At 38.2% G+C, this 26,366-nt stretch overlaps 1 protein-coding gene across 5 annotated transcripts; it reads left to right on the top strand.

Moving 5' to 3' along the window:
- The first annotated feature begins 2,389 nt into the window (after positions 1-2,389).
- On the top strand, positions 2,390-26,055 carry LOC131671824 (uncharacterized). Of its 5 annotated transcripts, none has more exons than XM_058948568.1 (9): positions 2,390-2,688; positions 11,059-11,222; positions 15,041-15,198; positions 15,285-15,441; positions 16,034-16,330; positions 17,272-17,621; positions 17,968-18,335; positions 18,858-19,119; positions 19,201-26,055. In XM_058948568.1, exons 2-9 carry the CDS (start codon positions 11,069-11,071, stop codon positions 19,624-19,626), a joined length of 2,172 nt encoding a protein of 723 aa, XP_058804551.1. In that variant the 5' UTR covers positions 2,390-2,688; positions 11,059-11,068; the 3' UTR covers positions 19,627-26,055. The 5 variants fall into 5 exon arrangements, with proteins under 5 accessions (XP_058804551.1, XP_058804553.1, XP_058804552.1 ...); XM_058948570.1 differs by having other exon boundaries at positions 11,054-11,222; positions 17,995-18,335; XM_058948569.1 differs by having other exon boundaries at positions 11,054-11,222; positions 17,992-18,335.
- The last annotated feature ends 311 nt before the right edge of the window (positions 26,056-26,366 follow it).

Here is a 26,366-nt window from a genome sequence, read left to right as displayed (position 1 = left end):
CGCACACGTATACGGTTTTTTCGAGCGCGCTCGAGCCTCGATGATGAAACGGGATTCAAGGGATGATCGCGCTACACTCTGCTGCTCTCTCAATTGCCCGGCTGGATTTTTAATGCGCCACGGACACTTTTTTCCGAAGGGTTTCTACGCTCAAACAACTCTCGTTCACGCAAAATGACGCGCCAGCTTTTCGATACAGACTTTGGCCCACTTTTTGCCCTCGAACGTACTGGAGGGTGCTACGTACGGCGATCTTATTATTATTACATCGATATGCAGGCGTTTTCTCTTTATACGAATTTTTACGAAGGTTCGTTTAACTCGTCGTTGGTTGCCGCCTGTTGATCGAACGACTTTTAATTTTTTTTCCGCCCTTGTGGCGACTTTTAAACTTTCATTGATATTCTGCAGCTATGCAATTGCGTCACCACATATCACGCTGCTATCATCTCGGACGTGTTAATAATTCATGCGTATCTTGCATTCCTCGCTGACAGTATAACCTACATTAATTTCAGGTGTGTGTGCGCGCGCCCGTATGTGTGTGTTGAAAGAATCTAAAATGTTACGAGTATTGATACTTGGTACAAAAGCTCGTAAATAGACGGAACAGGAAAAGAGACCCAGTTGCCCAGTTTTCCATGCAGTGACGGTAGCTGCAGTATCGCGTCTATTTCCCAACGATCTCATAAGCGTATGTAGCAACGATGCAGCAGCAGCACAGCAGTTAAAAATAAATGGGCCACCAGGGAACTCGGTGCCGCTGTGTTTCGTCCATATAGGGATGGAAACCCTCTTCTCTCTCTTTCTTTCTCTCCTTCTATCAACAAACAAATCCGCTGTAAGCTGCTATATAGGATTTTCCGAGTCGATTTACTGTACAAACTTCGGCTAGAGCGCAAGTATGGTCAGGTACGTACGCGTGTGCGTCACGGACAATTTAATTACGAGCCGTACAGTAATGTCGATCGCGCAAACTTATGAAAGTTTACCGGCTCGCGGAATGCATGGCACGGTAGGTGCTGTGCACAGCTCGTCGAATTAATATATGTCGCCGAGCGCTGCTGCTCGGCACCGCGTTATAAACACGTGAGCCGTACGCCACACCAATAGACATTGCGGCCAAGCACGTGCTGCAAAGAGGGGTTGGCTCCGTATGCCGCTTGCGAATACATATGCGAGCCTCTTGTGTCCACTTGTCTGCATGTGCGTCTATACGTACTATCCGATCGACGAATCGTTGTATGTCGAGCGATACTCTATGTGCGCGTGTGCGAATACGCTCGCGATTATTTATAGTGGAATGAAAATAAAATTTATTTTACCGATTCTATAGAAGTGCTTTCTATTGAAATCTCGGGTTCACATCGAGGTTATATTATATTTTTATACTTATTAAATTGTAGAACGAAGAAGAAGCTATAACGTAACTAACTATACTGTGGTTATACTGTGAAAAACTAAAAATTCATTTTCACATAAAGGAGTCCAATTTCATCAGTAACGCAAAAAAAGTATATTCTGCTGGACTCTGATCACACCGCGAGCAATTCTGTCTTTCCTGTCGGCGCGACGAGGCCTTGGCGGGAGATAATTGGACGAACCGGAATGATCGAACTTGCTCGCTTAACATTCACTAAAATTCAAGAGCTATTCGGGCGTAAAAACAATATTTGCCATTTAGGAGGTTAAAAAATACTTCTCCAACATTTATTTTTCTGACGACACGATAACACAAAGAATCGGATGGCTGTGAAAAGTATACAAACGCCATAAATATTGTTTCAACCGGACACGCTCGACCGAAGATTAATGTGCGCAGAGTGCAAATGAACTGTGGCTTTAAAAATGTTGGCTTTATAAAGCTCAATACCACAAAGAAAGTCTGTCGACGTTTATATTCCGGAGATTATTCGGCTTTTTTGTTCAGATAAAAATGGTTGAAAAAACTCAAGGGCACAAATGTTGTTGTGAAACAATTGTAGTTAACGAAATTTTTAATCAATATCCCTAATCAAGCTCACTTGTTAAAGCCAACCTATCTTGAATTAATCACCTACTTAAATTAAAAAAGTACCCCTCTAGCTGACTCTCGAGCTCTATAATCAAAGCCCATCAGAAGCATTCAAGTGCAAGCAGAGCAGCGACAGTCCACGGGACGAGGCTATGCATCACGCCGAATATTCGTCAACTCCCTGTCGGGTGGTCGTCTACGTGGCTACACAGAGAGACGGGGAGAGCAGTGACTCTGTCTCTGTGGAGCTGGTGCGCGCGTGTGGGTGGACCGAGAGGGGGTGGTTGCAAGGTGGCGCGCGTGCGTCGAGGCCTCGATGCGCACGCACGCGAGCTTCCCTCGCTGTTGCTCGTGCGCTGCTCTGTGACCCGGAGCTGCTGCTGCTGCTGCTGCTACTGCCACTGCACGAGCTGCTGCTGCGGCTCTATACCTTGAATGTACAGTGCGCCCGAGGACGCGGGAGCGCCCGTAAACAGCACAGCGTAGCGTTTCGAGGCTCGCTTGCCGAGTGTGTCAAGATCCCACGGTATACACACAATCAGTCAGCAGCTGGGCAATACCGACTAGCAGTGCAATGCCCCGTTGCCGCTGCTAGTCAGAATGTGGTCGCTGGCGCAACTGTTGTTGTAGCTTTGACACTGCAACGCCACCCTCGGTCCACCAAACGACACCACGTAAGTAACCTGCGACTTCCGACTACCGCCAATCGCTTTGCTTTTTATTGCCCTTCTGCACGCGCAACTACACGCTCTGAACGCACGACACTGTCTCTGCGGATCGCGTGCTTTCTGCCTCGATGTCGACATTCCTGTATATGTGTCTATACTTTCTTCTCTGCAGACGCTCTCTCTCTCTCTCTCTCGTAGGTCTTTTCTCTTTCTCTTCTCCCTCGTCACAGCATCTCCGCATATATTTCATTTCTGATAACTTAGCAATGATCTGTAACTGAGTGCACGAGCAAAACAGAGAAGGCTAATGGCGAAATATATTCTATATCCACAGCCAATCGAAGACTTCAATGTTTCAATTTCTATTTTCGGAATCTGTATATACGACACTATTATCTACTGTCATCACTTCACTCTCTCCAATATGTTTTTTTTTTGCCTTCCATGATCACATTGATTTCTTTTCTATTTTCCTTCCCCGTACTTGTGCAATTTTTCTTTCATGAGATCTTTTGTTCTTCGCTTGCAGAAATGGAAAGAAGACTTCTAGGTGAAATTGAGGTAGAGAAAGAGAGAGAGAGAGAGAGAGAGAGAGGGAGAGTGCTGGGAATCGAATTTTTTAAACCGATTATATGAGAAAAGCCTTTTACCAACTACCAAAAAGTTTCTTTTCAAGCCGGCAAAAAGGGAGTACGAGAGTTCCTTTCTATATTAGTGATGCTTTCCTTTGTTGCATTTACTTTGTAGTACTAGTTCGCGAAATATTAATTTGGTAGTTTTGATGAAGGTAATTGATAATTCGTAATGATCATTTTGAGGAATAAAGTTCCATTCTGTTTTGATGTCATTGTTGCACGTAATTCTAACGAGACAACTCACCTGAATTTAATGCGATTTGAATATCTATTGAAATTCACAAAGGGCTTCGAGATCCGCTTAGCTCATTATCAAACAAATGACACATCTATGAATGAGAAAATGTTAATTAGAGAAATGTGAGTATCTGGCTAAATAATACTTAGGTTGTCCTTAAAAAAACCATCTGTTTTCATTCTCTTTAGAAATAATGAAAGAGCACCTCTCGAATTCATACGATGAGTAAACATAGCTTTGTTTTCTAGCGTTCGCTCCGGTTTCGCGTTTCAATTTTTTTGTTTGCACGTTCAATTCTCTCTTCCCTTTGTATAATTTTTCTCTCACATGAGTTGCAAGTGTTTTGGCTTTGCAACACTTTTTTTCATATTCGCCCGCTTTTCATTCGTTTCCCTCCAGTTGTTTTATCTTTGCAATTGGGTGCTTTCCGTCGAATTGAATACTCAATGAAGCTCCCATGCTACTCGCTTCCCAAGGTGATTCTGGGAAACTCTTGTGGTTTGGTACTTTAATAAACGTGAACTTTTAATGAATGAGGAGTTATCTTCGAATTATAGCGGTTCAAACTACTGACACAAATAAACTTATATTCGTTACAAATTTCAATGGCATGATTTGTTCGTATACGTTACTGTAATTATCATTTATGGTACAGTAAAATGCTGATCATTTATATACATATCGAAAATTTTTCTCTTTTATTTACATTTATATGTATATATTTTGATTCTTTGTCTTGAATGATTATTACTTATTACCAGAAGTTTGGAGAATTAAGTCATTTAGGCATGCTCAAAATTGCACTGCATAGATAATTTATTGTCACAAATTTATTAATAACTTATCTTGAATGAGCCAGAATATTTTGCAACAATGAATAATTTTGACATCTAGAGTAGAAATTCAACTGTGAATTAATAATAATTTTTCTCTTGATTCACCTGAATTAATAAACACCAACTTCGATCAATTATTTCTAATTATACGTTTATCTACTATTGTCAACGTAATTATTATTGGTCCAGATTTAGCTGTTAATCATGACTGACTTGATTGCATATTACCACCTTTACACAAGAGCTGTTTCAATTGTGGAATCAATAATTGAAAAAAAATTGCTAGAACGCTTGGAAATCATGAGAATGAAATGGCGTAAGCACTTGAAATAATGGCAACATAGCCATTATATCCGGCAGCCAACAATCAAACAGATACAAAGAGAAAACGGAAAAAAGTTTACCACCCCAGTACAAAGAGCGGACAAAACAGATTTGCGATAACCACGCTCTAGCGGAGTCCCCCCCCCCCCCCCCCCAGTAGTACTCGAAAGAGAGGGAGAGAGAGAGAGAGTGAGAGAACGCGTACAAAACTGCTCTCCATTTTGAAAAAAATTCTTTTACTCTCCCTCTCGTCGGCGCGCTCTTAATTTCTCCCCCTTTACGCGTCCTTTCACCCTCTCGCGCGGCCGTATCCCTTCCTCTTTCTCTCTCTTTCTCTCTCGGCAAGCCGCTGCGTTTGATTTCGCCGTGTAACGGGATTTATTATTGAAGCGGACCAACCACGCATCTTCGTTATTGCAGGCTCTCTTTCTCTCTCGGCGGCTTGCACATATTAATAATTACACTTGGCCACGTGACACAATTCTACGGCTATCCTCCGGGAATTCTTTTTGCCTCCCCCAGTCCTGAACCTATCGACGAAACAATGAGGCGCTTCATTAATATTGATGGCTTAGCTTCTGCATAAGTTTGTTCGTTAGTCCCCTTTTAGGACTTTCGGATATTTATAACTGCTGCTGCGCTGGGAATAATGGCTGTGTGTGTTGATTCTCGCAGACGCTGATCGATTGACGTCTCGCGATTACTGCCTGTCTGGATTTATCGTTCTACCGAGCGCTGCTTATCGCACACTTGTGGCCCTTTTTTTCTTGAACTAACGCGCAAATCTTATTTATTTTATCGCTCCTATAGTGCTATACGCTGAAATGTATTACGATAGATTATGAGTTATTTATGCTTTTGATTAATTTTGTTGAAATCGTTGCTATCATTGTAAATCATAGAGGTGAAGTATAGCTAGGAATATATCTGGGTTTTACATTGTCCAGTCATAATTATTTTTATCGAGGTAAGCATAGATAGATACAGTGATAATAAAAAATCGGTGATGAAATTTTATCACAACTGTACTTTCTCATTCACCTCAAAACACATTTACATAAGTTTACAAAGAATATATCACGGAGAATTTCATGCCAATATCAGCTGATACATTTAATATCTAATATCTTCCGAGACGTATATTTACTAATCGTCGAAAAGACGCACGATAAAATCAAGATAAATAATAATGAATTATAATTCGTTATCGTAAAAATTTTTTACACTGTAGAATTCTATTCTGTCGATTTTCTCACTAAATTGAATTTTGTCAATCGAATAGTCCACCCCATCCCAACATTGAAAACCAGTGGCAGTATTATCCGGCGATTTCAATAGAAAAAAGACGAAGAGAAAGATAGACTATAGAGAGATCGGGGAGTCGGCCGTCCGAAAATGACCAAAGCGATAAGCCGATATTCAAGTGACAGCAACGAAGAAACGATTCTTTTTCCCGATCGTCCTAAGGGAAATTTATTCTCGAATTCGATTATAGGCGCTGCTGTGCGTACAGCCGCACATTGAAATTCCTTGCGCAACAAATCCTGCCTTTCCCGGGACAAGATGCAAATGCTGCGGATGTACACTTGCTTCCCGCGCCGATGTTTAAAAAGTCGATAACGTCTATCCTGCCGGAGGCACCCCTAAAGGCACTACCACCATCACTACGTACTACAACACTCTTGGCAATCGGTGTTAAAACCGCGGAGGGCTGTTTCGCCGTCGTCGTCTCTCCCCCGTCAACACACACGCGCACACGCACACACACACACACATCTCTATGATCGCGCATTATCTCGTGCAAAACAAGGAGGGGACGCGACTAAAATGTCGCGTGTCGCGCTATACGGGGATGTGCGCGCGCGCAACCAGACTCACGGGAAAATGCTCTTGCGTGTATCTTTTTTTTTTGCCTTTTGATGTACCTACAAAGTCTTTCTCTTTCGTTATTATAATAGGCCTCCTATGCAACTGGATGCGTTGCTCCCTCGACTATATCAACGCGCACTCAAGGAATTTCGCGCGGGGAATGCTTGCTTTAACACGCCGCTGACTTTTAATGAATGCATTATTTGTGCTTGGTATGTACTCGTTTGTTCCATGCGCGTACATTATTATGTTCATAATTCTTTGTCTTTGTAAATGACATTTGTTATTATTTTTTGGAGCGCGTGCACAAAGTATTCGTGTATGCAGCTACGACATTAATTTACGGGATATAATCGTGTGAGATTTGACGATAAAGTAAGCCTGAAACATGTGTAGAGCATATTCACGAAAAGTATGAATGATGTAAGGTCAGTTGCATGTTATCAGCTCATAAATTTTCGCCTACACTTTCTTCAAGTACGCTATATTTTTTTCTTGTTAACATCGGAGTTATAAGATCACGTAATCTTTTCATAGCTATATTCAATAATAAAATATTTTTCAATATACTCATGTCTTTATTGTCTTTATTAATTTTCATATTTTCATCATCTATCATAGGTATATGATTAGTAATACGGGTTTACTTAAATTTTTAGCACTTTGCAGTGGCTTGCATGTTCCGAATCGTTGCACTTAATTTACTTAATCTCTGATAAAGAAAAGTCCAAGCTTATACGTGGCACGTTGTGTAGTTGAAAGTTTGAGAATGTGATTCAAACGTAACCTTTGAGGTTTTCTTTCGATTCTTACAAATTGAATGTTTCTCTTATGTTATATAATTAGGATCTGAAAAAATTAAAGAAATTATTCTAGGTAGAAGTAAAGTGAAGATTTTCTCCTTTAACCATTACCCTATTGCAAAGATATAGAAATATAATATCTGAATAGTTTTTTGCGAATTAATCAATTTCCTGTATGACCGAAAGAGAGAAGTCGAAAGTACTGGTACAATATTGGTTGTGATTGACGTAATTTCCAACCTAGTTATCGCACAACTGTACCAGAGTGTCTGCTGCAATTCGACATACCAAATATTTGAAATGCTGCTATTTCCTGGCAACTCCGTCGGTTTTGTTCTACAATCGTTTACGAGATCTCTCACGGGTGATAAATTATTAAAAATTAATGCTTTCAAACTTGAGTTATATCTCGACAAAATTAGTAATATTTTCAATGCGAGAGATGCATCTATTTTGTCCTTGCAAAATTATTTCGAAAATTTAAGGCTGTAATGATTCGCATTTACCGCAGTTTCATAGGCACTTGATTTCACGTCGTATCACGCGGATAAAAAGAAAAAGGCAATCCTTCAAAACTTCACATCTGACCTAAAAAATATTCGCTCGCAACGGCACTAGGTATTTCTTTTGCCCACTAAAAACAAGTTTCCCTCTCAGATGCCGTGCGAGCGCGAAAAATTTTAATCAAAATTCTCGCGACGACTGCAGCTAGCTATGAAAAGAAGACCTGTTCGGGTGGTGTTTCTTTTTTCTTCGTTTCCGTGTTACTATGCAAAAGCAAGTCGCCTCATTCTGTTTGGCGCGCTCTCAGCGTTCTCTCTTCATCGCGAGTATACCTACGTTTATACAAATACGCTTACAATCGAGGTAGAGAAAGCCACAGCACGTAGGACGCTTAAAGCTGCGATTAATCGGTGTTATATACCTGAATACTCGGTTCTCCGGTGTGCGGCATGTGGGTCAGCAGTCGCGGCGCCTTTAACGAGATAGAAAACTTTACTGCCAGTATGAGAGCGAGTCGGGTAAACCTATTAAATAACCTCCCTCTCTCTTATAACGTATTCACAGGAGTGGCAAAGAGGACAGGTGTGTGTGTTGCGAGGGAGGAGGATAGCTAGGGCTGCTGCTACTGCTGCTGCTGCTGCTTCGCTCTCTCTTGAGTGTCTACGGCCGCGGGGCTTACGCGCGTGCAAAGACCCACAGAGTACGCAGCTCGACCTTATTTTTCCGTCTCTTATTAAACCTTTTCGTCGTGGGTCAAACGTGCCGCTGACGTATTCTGATGTATTATTATTTCTTTTTTCCGTATTTTATTTTATCTCACGAACTTTCATCGCAGCTTTGTAAAACTTTTTCAACAATAAATACAGTGTGAGATCCGGACTTCTGTCCTACCATATTCTGTTTGTACTACTTGTTGCGGTATCCGGCTGTGTATCTGATCGAATTCATCTGTCTTTTGATGTGATAGTAATATTATCAATCTCTGTATTACATTTCTCAACATGGCAAACTTTCGAACTCGCCATCAAAATTACATTTATTCCATGAAGTCTATTCGAAAGACTCGACTCGTTGAAAATCCTACGGCAAACTTCAAAATGAATCCTCATGTGTCCGAAATGAAAAGTTGCACGTGAAATATCAATATAAACTTACTAAGCCATTCCAGCGAGAGAGAGAGAGAGAGAGAGAGAGAGAGAGGGAGGGAGGGAGGGAAAAAGAGAGGTTTATCCGTCGTTTTCGAGCTTTCACTCTCATCTTCTTTTTCTAAGCGCGCGCAAGAGTTCGCACACCCCGAGCTTACAGCATACGAAAGGTTTGCGCTTCGACAAACACGTACGAAGAAGCGCGCTCGCCGATGAGTCGTAAGTAATGCTCTCGACCACTTGAGCTTTCGCGACTAGTCTGACGTCTCCGAGTTTGTGCTTTTGCACGAGCTTACGGCTGTCTCCAGTACGGGATGTATTCGTTACGGCATAACGCGCGCCCAAGATGGATGTTACTACATTTACGAGTATATATATTATAATGTACACGCATTCGTATTTGGAGTGGATTTACGTGTCGTGTTTGTTCACTTATTTACCGAGCGTTTCCTATTCCATTACATGTCTCTTTCGTGATCGAAAGTTGAAATGTAGTTATGAATCGTATTTTATTTTTTTACGACATGATCAATGGCGGAGATCAAGTAGTAAAAGTCAAGTTTGGTCAGCCGTGACGCATTAACCAATCGCAAAAGTAAACATACAGTCTCAAGAATAAATTGTAATCAATTCCAGTTGAAAGTAGCTGATATAAAAATCTTAATCTGATTTCAAGACGACAAATTAAATGTGACAGGGTAATTAGGGATTTGGCGAGTGTTGCGCTAAAGCTCTCGAGCAATTATTTATAGGAGTGTTATTTATCAAGCTCACTCATGACCGCAGGATGAAACTGACGACGTGTGAGCCCCTTCGCAAACTTTAGCCAATTTATAGTGAAACATGAGCCGCGAGCATGCACACATAACTTGTTAGCTTCACGCAATTGGCGTCTATGCGATCGTTGCTCACCAACAAGCAGTTAGCGCAGTGTCGTGTCGCCAAAAGACAATATTTACTTTCACGATATTAACTTACTTAAAGGGCTCAAGCCCGCAATTGTGTAATTTTTCTCATGCAGCGGTGCATCACGTTGCTCACCGAGGGTCGTTTCTCTCTATAAAAATGAGCTCTGAAGCCACAAAAAGAAAACACGCATGAGCATAAAGTGGTGGCTAAGCGAGCACGACGACGCGTGCACGCACGTCTGCTCGCAAGAAAGTGAAGCAATTAGCGATGGTTAGAAAAAAAAAGAGGGAGGTAATCCTCGCACGAATCTTGGTGGTCGAGAATAATACATACCTCAATCTCGGGTAGCGTCGTGAACTGAATGGCAAGAGCAGGCTACCTTGAATAAGGTTTCTTGCGCGAGCACTCGAGTGAAAACTCATTCGCCACCGCGGCGCCGTCTCTCATGCTCCGTTCTTTCTTAATTATATCTGGTGAGCGCGCGTGCTTGTCTTTGCTCTTATATACCGTACGTGGCGTTCTCTGATTAAAGTACTACGTTTTCAAGAGGGCTAAGAAGACAGAGCGATAGAGACCGGGTTTGAGAATAATATATAGTAGCTTATCGTTCGGATTGGTTGTGGAATGTTTTTCTCGCTGAGAAAAATTCTATCTGTCTCTGCTCGCTGCAATTCCAACTGTTGGTGTTTACTGGAATTCCTTCGAGACACAGCATCTTCATAGCTACAAAGGACAAAATTACTTATCAGCGAATATTGTGGTTTCTTAAATTTGAAAAATTCTTGTAAAAACATCAAACTAAATAAGCAATCACCAAAAGTCAAGTGCGCGTTTATGAGCTAACTTCTTGTGGACAATGGAAAACTTGCAGATCTAATCAGATCAGGCGCGCGCGCGCGCACGTGAGCGTCGCTGTGCAAGAGAGTCATATTGCTGAAATTGAATTTGCCCCTCTAATAATTAAACACGTCGCGACGCTATTCCAAGGCACGAAAAGCATGCAGGCTAAGCTGTATTGTTACGCAACTACGTTTACATGTACTGAGACTTTGCGTCGTCGTGTAAATCGATCGACTTTACGTAAGATTGATTGCAATTTCCGTTACAGCGCAGACTGTAAACGATGTGGAGCTCGGTGACGGCGGCCGGAGTAGAAAACGGACCTGCGCCACCCTCCAGAAGTAAGCACAGTGCTACTCTACTCGCTGGACACGTCTACTTGCTCGGCGGTCGTAATGGCAATCTTCCGCTCAAGGATCTCTGGCGTTACAGTCTTGGTAAGTATATTTTGCATATTCATGGCTGGCCGAGCACTAGGCTAAGCACTGGTAAGTTTATTTATAAGCTCGTCACAGGAAAGCGCTAAAGTTTTGTTGATTGTTCGCGGAGCAAGACTTTGATGAGCTTTATTCGTTCAGATCTTTATGCTGTTTTTAACGCAATTCAATTTTGTTTTTAAATGAATTTTAATAAATTTTTTAATTTTTTCTTTTTAAATGCACATACTTTTTTCGGCGCCGTTAATTTATGCAAATAGTCGGTGCAATATGATTTATTCCTGCAGCATATTCCTTTCAAGTTCTGCATTCCGCATCGTGATGGTTTATGCATCCTCATTTACATGGTATTGCAGTCGAGATTAGTCAGAAATGATGGAATGAGCATCCGGCTGCGAGTGTATGGTTATGCATATCAAATGAAACAGAAATTTTCTTTTTCCCGCATAATTATCCAATACATCAGGTTGAATGCTCTATTATACATTTCGGAAGAGCGAATGACAGCGACAGAGGCGCGGTATCAGCTGCAATAATTTTTTACCACTTTTTATTGGAGAACCAGAATAACTTTCCTTGCAAGATAATCCAATATACTTGGCTTATTACGAACGGCCGAAAGATTTCCGTCGACATATTTATTTTTCGTACGAGACGTGGTGATTTATTCGCATGCGAGGGAGCCCCAAGAGAGAAAATGATTATAAGGGGAGGAGGCATATGGTATTCGTTGAGAGGTTGAACGTGTAGATACATTCGGAAAACCTCTGGTCCTCGAAGATTGCCAAGATATGTTGTTCGTTAGATCGACGAAATCATTTTCGTGCATTTTGTCTCCCGTAACAGTTTGGTTAGGCTAATCTTATTTACGTTGAATTGCTGTAGACACGAAGAGAGAGAGAGAGTGGAATGAAATGATGCATCATTGATATGTTTTGCCGATGAGGGGAAGAAACAAAAGTAAAACGTAATCAGAGCTAAAACATGCATTGTTTTCGTGAATACTGAATTTTTATGAAACGTTTATATTAGCAGGAACAAAAACGATGCCTCTTTGCCGGGTCACCAATTTATTCCATTGAATATGAATGCAAACACGTTCGCTGTTATTGATCGCCGAAACGTTAGTTTGAAATATTGAGTTGGAGCAATTTTTATAAATTCCATTGCTCGCGCGCGTTCTATATAGATTATTTTAACTTTTTTACAATTGAAAATAGAATTTAAAGGTAAAATAAGGAAAAAAACACAAGCATTTAACGATATGACAAAGTTGATAATACTCTTGCGATCATGCAACGTCAACCAAAAAAAAAAGAGCTTTACAAACGCGGTGTCAGTGTGAACGGTGATTGCATTCTGTCACTCGAGGCTAAAATGTTGTCAAAATAAAATCGCATGCTGTTGTTGCTCGCAATATGAATTGGGTATTCGCGGAAGAGAAAAATTGCAAGATCGCTTAAGCTATATGCGACACGAACAAGTTGAATGAATGGGTCGACTTTTATCGAGTGACGCGAATAACGCTTTTTAATACATACACCGTACAGGTTATGTTTTTGTTGTTTTCACCAATTTAACTGAACTCTCATTTGTGAAATTTCTTTTAAAGAACAATGAGAAAAAATCGGAAGTCCCAAAATTTGAATGTTCCATCAGTGGTTAAAGCGATGAAAAAACTGAACAATGTGACAGAGAAAAAAATTTTAAAATATGTTATCGAGGATCGAAGAAGGTTGAGGAAAGCTATCAAAGCTCAGGTAATATTACATTTGCTGTATATGGAATATATAAAATCAAATGTTATCTTGATCACATCAACTGAATTGAAAATTTTATTCATATAAAATTTGATTATTTCACTTTTATTGCATTGGTACTTGAAATCAATGCGCTGTTGCCACAAATGATTCTATGAACGTAGTTCAGAGAGGGAGGTTATTAATTGTATGAGCATTTCTATTTGAAATCTAATGTTGTGGTATGGATAATAGATATATACTTGAAAGATACAGGCGCTATATGCAAATCGCTTCTTCTCTTCTTCTCAATTCCAATTTCGACTAAATATATGTATAGCGCAATGGAGAGAGAAATCGCAGTCAAACAGAATACAGTCAGCAAGTAAATCTGACGATGCCTCATTATTTCGCAGTTGCCCCTGATCCTCAAGCGCTTCGAGGAGTTTGGCCTGATAGAGCGTCGAGCGGACGGTCAATATCACATAATCGACATGACGCGGCCTGCTTGCTGCGATTGCACTCATTGCACTGGCAATTGTGGCTACTGCCCGAAATCCCGTAACCCACAACGCGGCCGCAATGCCAGGGGCCGAAGAAATAAGCGCGGGCACGTGTGCGCCTGCGCCAAGAAGCGTAAAAAATCCAAATGAACCCGACTCCCGCAATTTCTTTCTCTTGCTTCGTGTTAACTCGTAACTCTTTACTCTGTGATCATGTTTTATTGAATAAATTATCCCGGAAATAGGCATCCCGCGATTTTCAATGTAAGTACGCGCACTACTTGGAGTGTAACGGTTTAGACGTCCAATACGGAACATCTTGCTGAAGTATCTCAAGGGGAAGTAGAAAATTAAAATTGCAGCTTGAAATAATTGTTATACTGTGCAATAAGTACTTTAGTCAATGACATTTTTCAATGAATGTACGTTTGGTAATCTCGTTAATCACAACAACTTATTCAACAATCACTAGTAAAACACGAAATTCTTATGTAAATGTGTTGGAAACATTTTTAAAAATGAGAAAGCCATACATACTTTTTTTATAATCTAAGAACCCTGCCGTAAAATTGAGCACTCAAAGTCTTCAGGACAAGAGACCTTCTGTTTGAAAGTCATGTTATCAAGCATTTTAGTTTTAACAACTCTTGACCCCCACGTGTCAAGTCATTTCCAAAAATAGTCAGTAATAATGAAGGCCGAAAAAAAATCGAAAATTGATAATGGACAAAGTGAGAATATAAGTCAAAATAATGAGTGAATGTCACTTTTAAAGAACGTCACATAAAATTTTGAAAGAACAGCATGAAAAAAGTTGAAACAATGCGATGAAATAAGAAATAGCCCATCAAAGTTTGCTAGTGTACGGTGTCTACAAGAATTGAATCGGTTGAATCTCACGGGAAACGAGACAAGCCCACTCATGGTTCAGTAGTTTTTCGCCGACGACGACGAGTCGAGCGCTGCCTTATCTCGGTGCAAGCGCCAGCAAATACCGAAAGTGTGACTCGACACTGTGTTGGCTTTTGTTGCTGAGCACGTTCTCCACTTGTTTCTGGCAATTTTCAGCCTCGGCTACCACGCTTGCAACTGTTATATACTTCGAGCTGACGTTAACTTCTTACCTTGATGCGACTTGCAGCTCGAAGATTGTGTGCCCAAGTTATCTGACGGTTTTTTTACCATGAGTTTTCTGAAAGCCTTTGACGTGTACAGGGTATTGAAAGCTGTGATAAAACTGACCGATATTGGTTTTTTTTTTTTTCATTCAACCAGAATTCGTTTTATGAGGTAGAAAAATTTCTTTTTGAAGTTGGAGACTGATATTGTTATTTTTATGACGGCAAATTTTTAATGCTGCAGAAAATTAAATAATCAAATCCTTTTCACTCGAAGACAAATCCTATAAGATGCATAAACCAGATCTCTCGTGTTATTTCATAAAGAGGATACAAGAGCCCGGATACAAAAGTAAAATTTAAATTGCCTCCTAGAATCTCTTTAATCTGTCGTCTGTCTGATCTTCCATACGCCGTAGTTCATCGGTTGCCGGATTACCATTCATTTTTTATTGCAGCGGAGAGCAGATGGGAAGAGCTGCATCCCTCGGGGGAACGTCCACCGGCGCTTCAAGAGCACAGTGCTGTTGCCCACAAGGACTGTCTTTACGTCTTCGGTGGTGAATTAGGATTCTCTGCTGGCACCGAAACCCCGCTCTGGTGCTATTCGGTTAAAGTACGAAGAAAGAAAAGAAAAAAATAAAGAATATACATCGAAAAGGTTTATATGAGTAACTTTTCGCCTCGTGTCTATTTTTCCAGACGAACGCGTGGAAAAAAATAAGAGCACAGAAAGGATGCGCAGTTCCTAGAGGTCGTCGTGGCCATAGCGCACTTGTGCACCGCGGACAGATGCTGATATATGGCGGCTATCAGGATTTAAGAGGTAGCTCGTCCGAGCTATGGGCTTTTCATTTCGGTGAGACATTTTACGCCTTCATGATACTGTAATTTCAATCGAAAATCAACACCTGCCACATTTCCATTGAAAGTTTGAGCGTGACTGTAATAGCAAGTGACCACGTTATATATTTTTTTATGCTTTATTCATTTTTCTATATTTACTCGCTTATTTTTCACTTTCTTATTTCCACTTTTGCGTATGATGCTTCCGAGAAAGGAAATTTTATCCTGTTAAAACAGTCGTCTTCATGAAATAAAAAAATAATAACGTTCTACTTTACCTTGCATGATTTTAATTAGTAATGTAAACGACCTCATTTCGAATTCAGGCCTTCTAATTGCATTCCCTTTTGTTATTCAACAAAACACCAGACCCTTTCAATTCCCAAATTTCCTTTTTTACCAAGCTTAATTTGTATTACTTAATAATCCAGCAGAGAAAACAATGAATTAAAGTACTTACGAAACTATTGTTAAAATGAATTACTCAATTAACCACCCATAATTACAACAAAGTCGGAGCAATGAACTAAATTAATAGCATCAATTAGTAACTAAAATCCACACATACTAAATCAGTGTTGAATTTACGAAAACCAACCAAATAGAGACAGAATCGTGGCACCTGCTGTCGTCGTGTGACTCTGGGCCACCAGCACGACACAAGCACTCAGCAGTGTTACACGGTGACGCAATGTACATTTACGGCGGCATGACGGATCTACAGGAACGAAGCGACTGCTGGCGCTGGGACGCCAAAGGTTCTTCGTGGGCCTTACTTAGAAATAAACCTGGTCCTGGACCTTTGCATGGACATGCCGCTTGTAGACTGCCAAGCTGTATGCTTATATTCGGTGGCGAGAGCAACGGCTCGCCTACGAACGAGCTCTGGAGGTTTCATTTCGGTTAGTCGATATTCCCTTTGAGTTTTTCACATCTTCAAAAGCATTGACATCACTAGCCAATGTTAAACCATGAAAATTGAAAGTTTTATTTGTTGATTTGTAAAAACCATTCTAATCAAGACATCGTCATGAAACTTTTCTTATCTTGAAGTATTCGAAATAAACTTTCACTTTTAAGGTTGTGAATTTAAAAATTTAAATATACGCCCAAAAAATTTAGTGTCAACGTTTCTTTTATTGAAAAATAGCGTTGTATGCGACTTTGAAAATCAGAGTGAATGAAAATCATATTTAAGGAGCTTATTTTATTGGTTCAAATGCGTACTTCGAGAAAAGTATTTTTTCCAATAAAATCATTCTTTCATTTTTAAAAATGTAGTTTTTTTAATTTCGTTAAAAAAATGTTATATAATTTATCGTAAAAGTACTTTTTAAACATTAAAAAATATTAAAATAATCTCTCCTTTCAAAACAAAAAAATTATTTTCGTTCACTCTGACCTTTACAGTTGTATACGGCGCTAAATCTTTTCAATAACTAAAATGTTATATTAACAGTGACTTTCTGAGGTGTATATTCATAATTTTTAAACTGGAAAACATGACAATTTAAACTTATTCGAAGTATTTTTAGGTGAAAAAAGTTTCATGACAATATCTTCATTAGAACAGTTTTTAAAAATTATGCTATTTATTATTGGCAGGTTTTGTATATTTATAGATGAATTTGAGTCCGATAATTGAATTTGAAAATAAGTCGTTTTTTAAAAGAGACAAATGACCATCATGACTTTTATGAGGACGATCCAACCGTTAATTTTTTGAACTATTGCCAAGAGCGAACATTGCGAAACCGCTGGTCATAAATATGCAAGGACATTACAATCAAGTTGCCGCAAGTGTCCGAAAGCAGCCTATCCTACATCTCATCCATAATTGCAGGAACGGAAACGTGGGAGAAGCTAAGTGTAACAGGCCCTAAACCACAACCTCGCGCTGAAAGCGTCGCGCTGGCAGTCTCGGAACTACTCATCCGTGGCAATGGCATCGACGGAAACGGTAATGGGAATGGCAACACTGTCAGTTGCAGGCCTCGCATTAGAAATCAGCGTGTTAAGAGTTACGGCTACGGTCGAAATTCGCCGTGCGAGCCAACGCCAACTAGACCTAGCTTTCTACGTGAGATTTCCAAGTTATCGCAGATCAACCTGTCTAGACTTAGCCATCCTATCAAGTATAGTTACTCTGTCCTCGGCACTCACGACGACACCGAATTCGATGGCTCGCAGGAGGTGAGATCCATCGAGACTTTGATTTTTTTATGTTGTGCTGTGTGCAATTTTCATAGGCAAGTACTGATTCGGCGAACGTATTTACTTTGCATGAATGGCCGTTGCACTTGCCCATTATAGTTTGTAAGCAAATTTTACAATTAAAGTCAAATGGCCCTTTTTCAAAATTAGAGAAACTCGAGAGTATTGTTTTCATTAAATTAATTAATAAATACAATCTAGCTACAAACAAAAAAGTTTCACGTGTGTCATTGAAGATGCGAACAGTGATCCCCCACCCCTCCTTCCCTTTAAACTAATTGGCTAAATGAGAGTGAGAGCTGACGCAGCATGAGTTTGCGCTCAGGCAAACTCGTATTATCCGTTTCAGCAGGTCGACATCGAGGTAGTGGAACCAGCCACGGGCATGGTCAAGTCACGTAGCGCCAACACATTGGCGCGTCGACGACAACGTTTTAACGATGTCCAACGTTCGAGCATGATCGAGCCGTTGCTCAACAATGATGCTTACGGTGGTTGTAGCTACGCCGGAGGCATGACAAGGGAGCCAGTCTCTGTACCAAACTTCCGTTCGCTCACTCTGCCGACACCTGTGCTCACACCTGTAGAGGCCGCGCGACTCGTTTTCGTCGATCCGGATGAGGATACCGACGATGAAGAAATCAGACAGAAATGTAACAGTCAACTGATCGAAGTGCCAGAGGAAGAGAAGAGGTGAGAGTAATGCAGTGATTTATTAATATTTTCATTTTGAGCATGTTTGTAAAATCTATTTGAGGAGTAGTATAAGCAAAAATATAGCGAGGCTAGCATTTGGTTCTTATATTTTTGCAAACGTTAAACATATTATGCGTTCATGTGTAATTATAATACATACATAAATGTTTGAAATATTAAGAGTTATTTCAAATTTTTCTCACAAAAGCTGTGCCACGTCTCGATATGAAAAAGCGGCACACTGTTGCATGTCGCTCTATTAATGTTTATTTGGTGGATAGAGAATTTTGAAGATCATTTACCTTGAGTAACATCACTGATTCTAACTTTCTGCTGACCTAAAACTGCATACGTTGAAATTTAACTTTTATATGAAAAAATATTACATGAAACTTTGTATTTTCAGTAACAAAATAATTTCTTTTATTCAAAATGCTTTGTTCGCATTTCTTACTATCTCACGGTTAAAGAATCGTAATCTCGTTTTAAAAAAAGAATATTCCTTGACTTTTTGAACAGTGACTTTGCGAGTGTGCATCAAGCTTGTCAACCACTACGCAGTGAAAATTACAATCCTCACATCTACGATGTACAAACACCCAAGACACCGTGTACGAAGTTGCCACACTCGACGTCTGTGCGCTTCGCCGATCTCGAGGAAGCCGACGAGGCTACGTCGGACTACGCGAGTATCGAGGCACGAAGTCCTGGAGATCCACTCGCCGAGGACGATTGGCCTAAGCCTAAAAAGAGTAGTTTGCGAAACTCGATTACATCTACGGTTGGTTGAACAACTCTTTAAATAAAACATATCGCACCTATGAAAATGTTAAATGATATAAAGTTTTTCTGCTGTTGCTAGAATCTACGCGAGAGTCAATATGGCTTCTGCAATCCGAATTACTTAGGTCTAGATACAGCCAATGGTAACGACATAGACTCTCGTTACGCGAAAATGTTGAACAGTCCGCCGGACAGCGTTTTAGAAGACGAGCCAGGACGCTCAGCCTCGCAGACGTTTACCGAGTTGTTGGAACTACAGGAGATGAGGCCCCGTGCTCCACCGAAAAGTTTACCTTTGGGTTCACCGTCACGTCGGGCAGTTAGTGCTTCGAGAGCAGAACGTCAACGAGCTAAGCTGGCAGCCTCGGAAAACAGCGAGAAAAGTACTCCTGGGCCGGCGCCTCTTTATGTCTTCCTCGTCGGTGGCAAAGAGAAGGGCCAAGTCACTGTTTTCGCTCGGCCAGTTTCGTTATGGAAGCTGCAGCTCGCACCACATATCTTCTAAAGTCTCGACCTTAACCATGATAGGCGAGCAATTAGTTAGTGCAGAATTATATATATATATATATATATATATATATATATCGTGTATCTTTTTTCTCTTGCTTTTCGGTTTTGAGGAAATGATAGCCGTAAGTAGACCGCTATTATCCGATGTATCTGAAACATCCGGGATCTTTACGTATAGTGGATTAAACCGTTATCAGCAAAATGGCGCGCACCGAGTTAGATGGCTGGAACATGAGCCGACATGAAGCATACATCATTAGCTGCGAGTCATTTGGCTGCCGTAGACATTTTTTATTTACCACTCGAAAAAATAACACATACACACACACATGCATACAACATATTTAACATCAATTTCAATACACATTGGTAGCTACCGTTTCTGCTTCTCTAGTTCCTCTGCTGTCTTGCTTATTGGGGGAGGGGAAAGTACATTTAAGCGTAGGTGTATTAGTGTGCTCACGCCATTTTCGCTGACTGTTTGCAGCGCGTTAGGAAAAAAGAAAGAAAGAAAAACAATGTTAAAACTTAATCTTGCGGCGATAAACGCTCAAAAATAAAAGGCAAACATGCACACGCATAAACACCATTTGTATAAATGTAAAATGTAGGAGATCGAAATAAAAAAAAAATTTATTTGAGAGAGATGCCTTGTTAAGGCATGCAAAAAAACCCTGATTTATTATAAATTTAAAAATACAAAAAATACAGATAATTAAAACTTATACTTTAAATATATGACAGAATTCGTAGATAATTAACAATAAATTACTTGTGCGCATTTCTTATATTTTTTATTAGTTCACTATATATGAGTAACATCGTTTCTCGATCTTCATGAAAGAGATCTGCTTGCATGATTTTTTATGTCGCGATCGAGAATTCGAAGCACTGCGGATTGTGCAATTTCCGTTACAAGTCCAATACTTTACCGTCGTGAACTTAGCCAGTGATGGGCTTCTTATACGATGAAAATACACTTACACATATGTGTCACGAGAGTATAGATGAGAAAATCGTGGTCTACATTGAACAGCCCGTCGATATCCACGAGTATATTTTCAACGCTATCGATGTATCGGGATTCTTCGGATAAAATATCTGACACAAACTTTTTGAATGCGCGGGCGCACTCGAAATATTCCATCACGTCGAGTGCTTTTTCAGAACACGCTTGATTTACACTCAAAAATGACAATGGATCATCTGCCACGCTTGGACATACGTAATTAAACCGGTGTTTCGCATATTTTGGTGAAGACAGTGCGATCGCGCGCGTTCTCCTATTGACAAAGAACTTCAAATCGGCGAACGCTTCGTTCACCTTATCGAAAATTTGTTGCCGTACTATAACTGGGAGGGAAAACCTCAGCTTTAAACTCGCAAATGAGTATGATATTTCGATCTCCTATATTTTACATTCAGAAAAATTATACGTGCATGTCTTTTTTTATTTTCATTGTCGCAAGGGTGAGTTTTAACATTGAACTGTCCTCTCCCTCTCTTTATCTCTTCCTAACGCGTTGCAAACAGCCAGCAAAAATGGCAAGAGCGCACCAACACACGTATACACAATATTGTACTCTCTTCCCACTAGGCAAGACTGCAGGAGAATTATAGGCAAGCACAAGCGCTAGCTACGAACGTCCGCTTAAAAAGAAGATAAGAAGGATATTGGCGCGCATTATATATAGACGATAGGACTCGCACTCCACGGCCTAATTCGTACAATTACGCGCAAATATATAATGATATTATTTTTACCATTGGCAAATAAAAGATCTTTCCAACGAGACAACTAACTCAGTCACCTAACTCGACGTCCCCATCGTGCTGATAACGGGTTACCCTGCTCCTCTCGGAGATTCAGGGTTATACCAGTCTACTTACTACTAAGGATGTATACGTCGGAGAGAGAATAGTATGTCATTTCTTTTTTTATATAGAGGAATAGGGGAGAGAACTTTTTTAGAAAGAATCAAAATGTTCTATAAGGTTAACAATTGTTGTTGCTACTATTGGTATAGTTATATATCACTAGTATGACGTACCTATGATATCTTCTGTCCATGCTACACAAAAAGTAAACCTCACGAGGACAATTTCGCCGTCGAATTTTTAACGGTTAGACTACGTGCATATAGAGCGATACATCTTTTTATTTTTATTACAATTATTGTGGATGGAAAAAAAACTTTTCAACGTTACGCCCCATCATACGAGAGAATACTTAGAATTCAAAAACCATTCAAACTACGACCATTGATGTTACAAATGTCAAATAAGAAACTAGTACAAAAAAACAACGTCAACGATGAAAAAAAAAAAAAAAAAAGAAAAATGTAATTTTAGAGGAACTTTTTACGAGAACCAATACGAATATAAATTATATCGATATGTATGAGTTGACGTCATCACGCAAATTCGACTGCGAATAACTTGTGAGGTATCTCAATTGCTTCGTCCAAATATCTACTATGCAATCGATGAGTCAAAACGTCCCGAATTATGTTACAAATCCGTGAGTCCAATTCCCTCGGCATTTTATTGACACGAGGTACGTCTATATATGTATGTATGTGTTATACTCGGCTACAAATAAAGATCCGCCATTTATAAATGGTATTGTATACTTTCATCAGCGAGGGCTAACGCGTCGCATTATATCATTCCATGAATGCGTTTTAGTTCCGTCAAATTCTTACGATTAATAATGAACTGTAGTACGTAACAGTGCCAAAAATATATATAAAAGATTCATAAGTGAGTGGGTAAAAAAATTTTTATTAAAATTATCTAGCTAGTTTTACTGTCAGCGTAGCGACTATTCTAGAGTACTATATTTATTTAAAAAATATTGACTTTTTAATTCTTTTCTTAAAAGTGCTTTTGTCTAAAGTTGCTTTACCCACCTCTTACAATCTTAATTATCGATGTTCGTGTTCGATTAGATAAATCAACTCAATTTAGGTTGACGACGAATTCATCAACCGAGTCGTAGAAGGAATCACTCATAATCGATGAGATATCAATTAAGACACGTCAAGGCTGAAATAGAAATCTATAGGTGATACGCGAATAAATAAAAAAACCATAATAGCCGTCTCTAAGATGAACAGAAAATAAATTATACGCGAAAGCGGCATGTTTGTGTGAGATATTATACATATGTATAGTTATATAGATAAAGTGAAAGTTGAAAAATGTAATCGCAATTGATTGTGAGAAAATGAAACGGTATTTTAGTAAAAAAAAGTGAAAAGAATTATGATAAAAAAAGAAAATGGCTGATGAAACAAACAATTTATCGAAATCGAAACAATAAGCAGAATTGGAAAAATCTAATACGTAAAAGTGTATACAGGCCAGTTGCATCTTGCAACTTGTCTTTTCAAACTTTTCTACTTAAACACTTAGACTTGAATTGGTCTCGGTGTGCATTTGGACAATTCTTACTAATTGTTTTCTAAATTGTAGATATAGTTAGGATGTATCTGATCGATTATAAAATGATAAAATTCTTAAAATTAAGTAGTTTTCTCTTAATTCTAGTTGTCAAAAAGTTTTGGGGTATTTCAATTGAAAACCGAAGCCATATAAAGTATTTTCAACGATCTTAAGACTGTCAAGTTGCAATATACAATTATTTGTCCAAAGATTATATAATTTTCTCTCTTATTGTGGTACAATTGTCACTGAATTAATAACAGTGAATGTACATGCCGAGAAAAAAAGGATCTTTTGATATTAGTTAGACTTAGTCTTGTCTTTTCCAATGTGAGTAGATTAGGAAGAACGATATAAACAAGAGTAGCCATTAAAAAGTAAAGCTCGATGTAGAATATAACTTTTGTCGTTTCGTTTCTTAGTAGCTACTCTTGGGTCAGTGTTGATAAATTACCTATCCACTAGTTTTTAAGTACATTGGAAAATACAAGATACATGCTAGTACCATTAGCGTGAACTATATGTAAGTGTCACTATTTATAATTATTTTAAAATTATGCTAATGCGTTTCATTTAGTCGATATAATAAAAATGGTACTATTGTATAATTTGTTTAGTTTTTAAGGTTTTTAGCTATTAAGATAAGGATAGCGCTAGAATATTGCGATTATTTATCGAATTTTACCCATTCCCGTCCGTTTTAACAATTTGCAATTTTGATAATTAAATCAATTGATTTTCTAATTATCATAAGTTTTTAACTGGATCATTTTTATTTGTAACTGAAAAACATTGTTGAGCACTATAACTTATAGATAATAAAATGATGAGCGTTTTGTTGAAATCAATTCACTGTTTGTTTATACACAAAAAAGTAGATAGGAAAGTGTGCAATAACAACAAAAACAACAATGTATAGACTACAACCTATAGTTTAAATAAATCTGGAAATCAGATATAGGCATACGTTAACGTCATACGTATGTAAATATTTACATATACTATGTCCAAACCATGCACTATATAGTGTTACATTTTATGAAGATATGGAAAAGAAATTATGGACTTATAAGATGACAATGTTATGTTCAATTTGTACATGAATTTAAACGCAGCGCATTCGGCAGAGCAATGGTGCTGTGATTCCGTCTATACAAAGACTTTTCGATAAAGTCAAAGCAAGGTCATGAGGGTTTTTTCTATTTCCTAAATATCTTTTTTCATGTTATCCACCACACAGTATTTTACTATTAATTTAGTTGAGAGTGAAGATTTTACTAATCCGTCGAAAAGCAAGTAATAGGAGCAAGTTATTTTTAATGAATTTTTACTCTAGCGCTTTTCTTAGGTAATGTTAATATCGAAGAGAAATAAGATAATTTAATCGACGATTGAGTTTTGTAAGCCAACTGCCAAAATTAATTATTAGTTTTTTACTTGAATTCGGATGTTTTATTCTTATAACTTGAAAAATTATGACTTTACGAATACAATCTAAGTTATTTATTTATGGTGGAAAGTTGTTAGAAAATGAAAACCAAAAAATATGTAATTTTGTGGAAATTTACGATTTTTTAAAACCTGAGTTCAAATTATTACCACGTAATGAATTTGAACTAAAATTCAGGAACCACTGTTCCCTGTTTTCAAGGGTGCTCTTTCCAAAAGTGATAGTTAAAAATCTCGACAAGAAAGTTTTGCCATCGAAGAATCAAAAAAAAAAAATTAAACAAGCTTATTTTTTCAATTGAATTCTTTTTCAAATAGATTTTTCGATCTCTTAACATTTTTTTATATGCCTAAAACGTCTTTATATCGTGGTCTCAATATCTAAAATAAATATAAGTAAGTTTGCTTGAACATGAAAATTTATTGTTTAAACAAAATGGCGGTCGATATGAAAATTGTTTTTGGAAATTTTACGAATTTTTTTTCGAAAACTATAGATTTTAGTAGAAATTGCCTAGAAACAAAATTATCTTAAAATTGATCAAAGAATACCCTCAAAATCTTTTTAGAATGGTGCGAGAAAATTTGTTAATTTTCGATAAGTCACGAATTTGAAAATTTAAAAATCGTATGAGAAAATTCTGAAATATTTCTAGAATATTCTTTGATATTTTTGTTCTTAGAGAATTTATTGTAAAATATATAGTTTTCGTGTAAAATATTCTTAAAATTTACTCAACGTGAATTTTTTGCTCGATAACTATATATTTTAAAACAAATTTTTTAAGAATAAAAATGTCTTAGAATTAGTCAAAGAGTATCCTAGAATTATTGTAGAATTTTTTGATAGAATTTTGGTATTTTGAATCCGTGACTTTTCAACAATTCAAAAATTTTCTTGGAACATTCTAAAAAAATTATGAGAATATTCTTTGTTCAATTTTAAGATAATTTTGTTCCTAGGAAATTTCTACAAAAATCTATAGTTTTCGAGAAAAAAATTCGTAAAATTTCCGAAAAATATTTTCATATCGGCAGCCATTTTGTTTAAACAATAAATTTCCATGTTAGGAAAAATGTACTAATATTTATTTTAGATATCGAGGCTGCGATATCAAAAAGTTTTAGGCATGTAAAAAAATATTAAGGGATCGAAAAATCTATTTGAAAAGAAATTCAATCGAACAATGAAGCTTTTTTATTTATTTTTAATTTTTCGATGACAAATGTTTTCGTCGAGATTTTTAATCGACACCATTGGTAAAAGCACTCTCGAAAACATAGGAAACTAGTTTCTAAATTTTTTCCGTTTGAATTCATTACGCGGTATAATTTGAACTCAGCTCTTAAAAAATCTTCCTGTGGGCGTTAATGGATTAACCACTTTTAAAGTACAGCGAACTTTAATTTTAAATTAATTTTGGTGGGATTCGTTATAAACGAATTTCTTCTTGATTGTATTTCTGTTTGTTAATTTTGTTATTTTTTTGAGTTGTAATTTACGACTCGGCAATTTGTTATTATAACGATTAAATACAGTAGATAAGAAAAAAATTTTATTCTATTATTTGATTACCTTTCTGCTCATACGATTCCTCTATTATCATTTGTTAAATATCATATTGGCGATTGTTAAAAATGATAATTTTTATTTTGTTGGATACCAATATAAATTGGCTTTTAAAATCATTTTGAAGAGATTACCATAATAGCATATCATGTTGCTCAAGTAATCCTTTTATAAATCCTCTTCCTTTCCTCCTTTTACCCTCCTTCCTCGTTTTATAAAAGAAAAGATGGCTCTAAAAGTGAAGCCAGTTTATTCGTTATCTGATTGAC

The sequence above is a fragment of the Phymastichus coffea genome, unplaced genomic scaffold, assembly GCF_024137745.1.
Source record: "Phymastichus coffea isolate CEN01 unplaced genomic scaffold, Cenicafe_Pcof_1.1 PCOF00136, whole genome shotgun sequence".
NCBI lineage: Eukaryota > Metazoa > Arthropoda > Insecta > Hymenoptera > Eulophidae > Phymastichus > Phymastichus coffea.
The sequence above is the reverse complement of the archived record's forward strand: the minus strand, read 5'-3'. Positions and strand labels throughout refer to the sequence as shown.

Bases quoted from the DNA above. Each gene is read 5' to 3' on its own strand.
- LOC131671824 (XM_058948568.1), top strand. From the start codon at position 11,069: ATGTGGAGCTCGGTGACGGCGGCCGGAGTAGAAAACGGACCTGCGCCA. The intron at 15,199-15,284 runs GTACGAAGAAAG...CTATTTTTCCAG, and splicing joins TCTGGTGCTATTCGGTTAAA to ACGAACGCGTGGAAAAAAAT. The intron at 15,442-16,033 runs GTGAGACATTTT...CCAACCAAATAG, and splicing joins GCTATGGGCTTTTCATTTCG to AGACAGAATCGTGGCACCTG.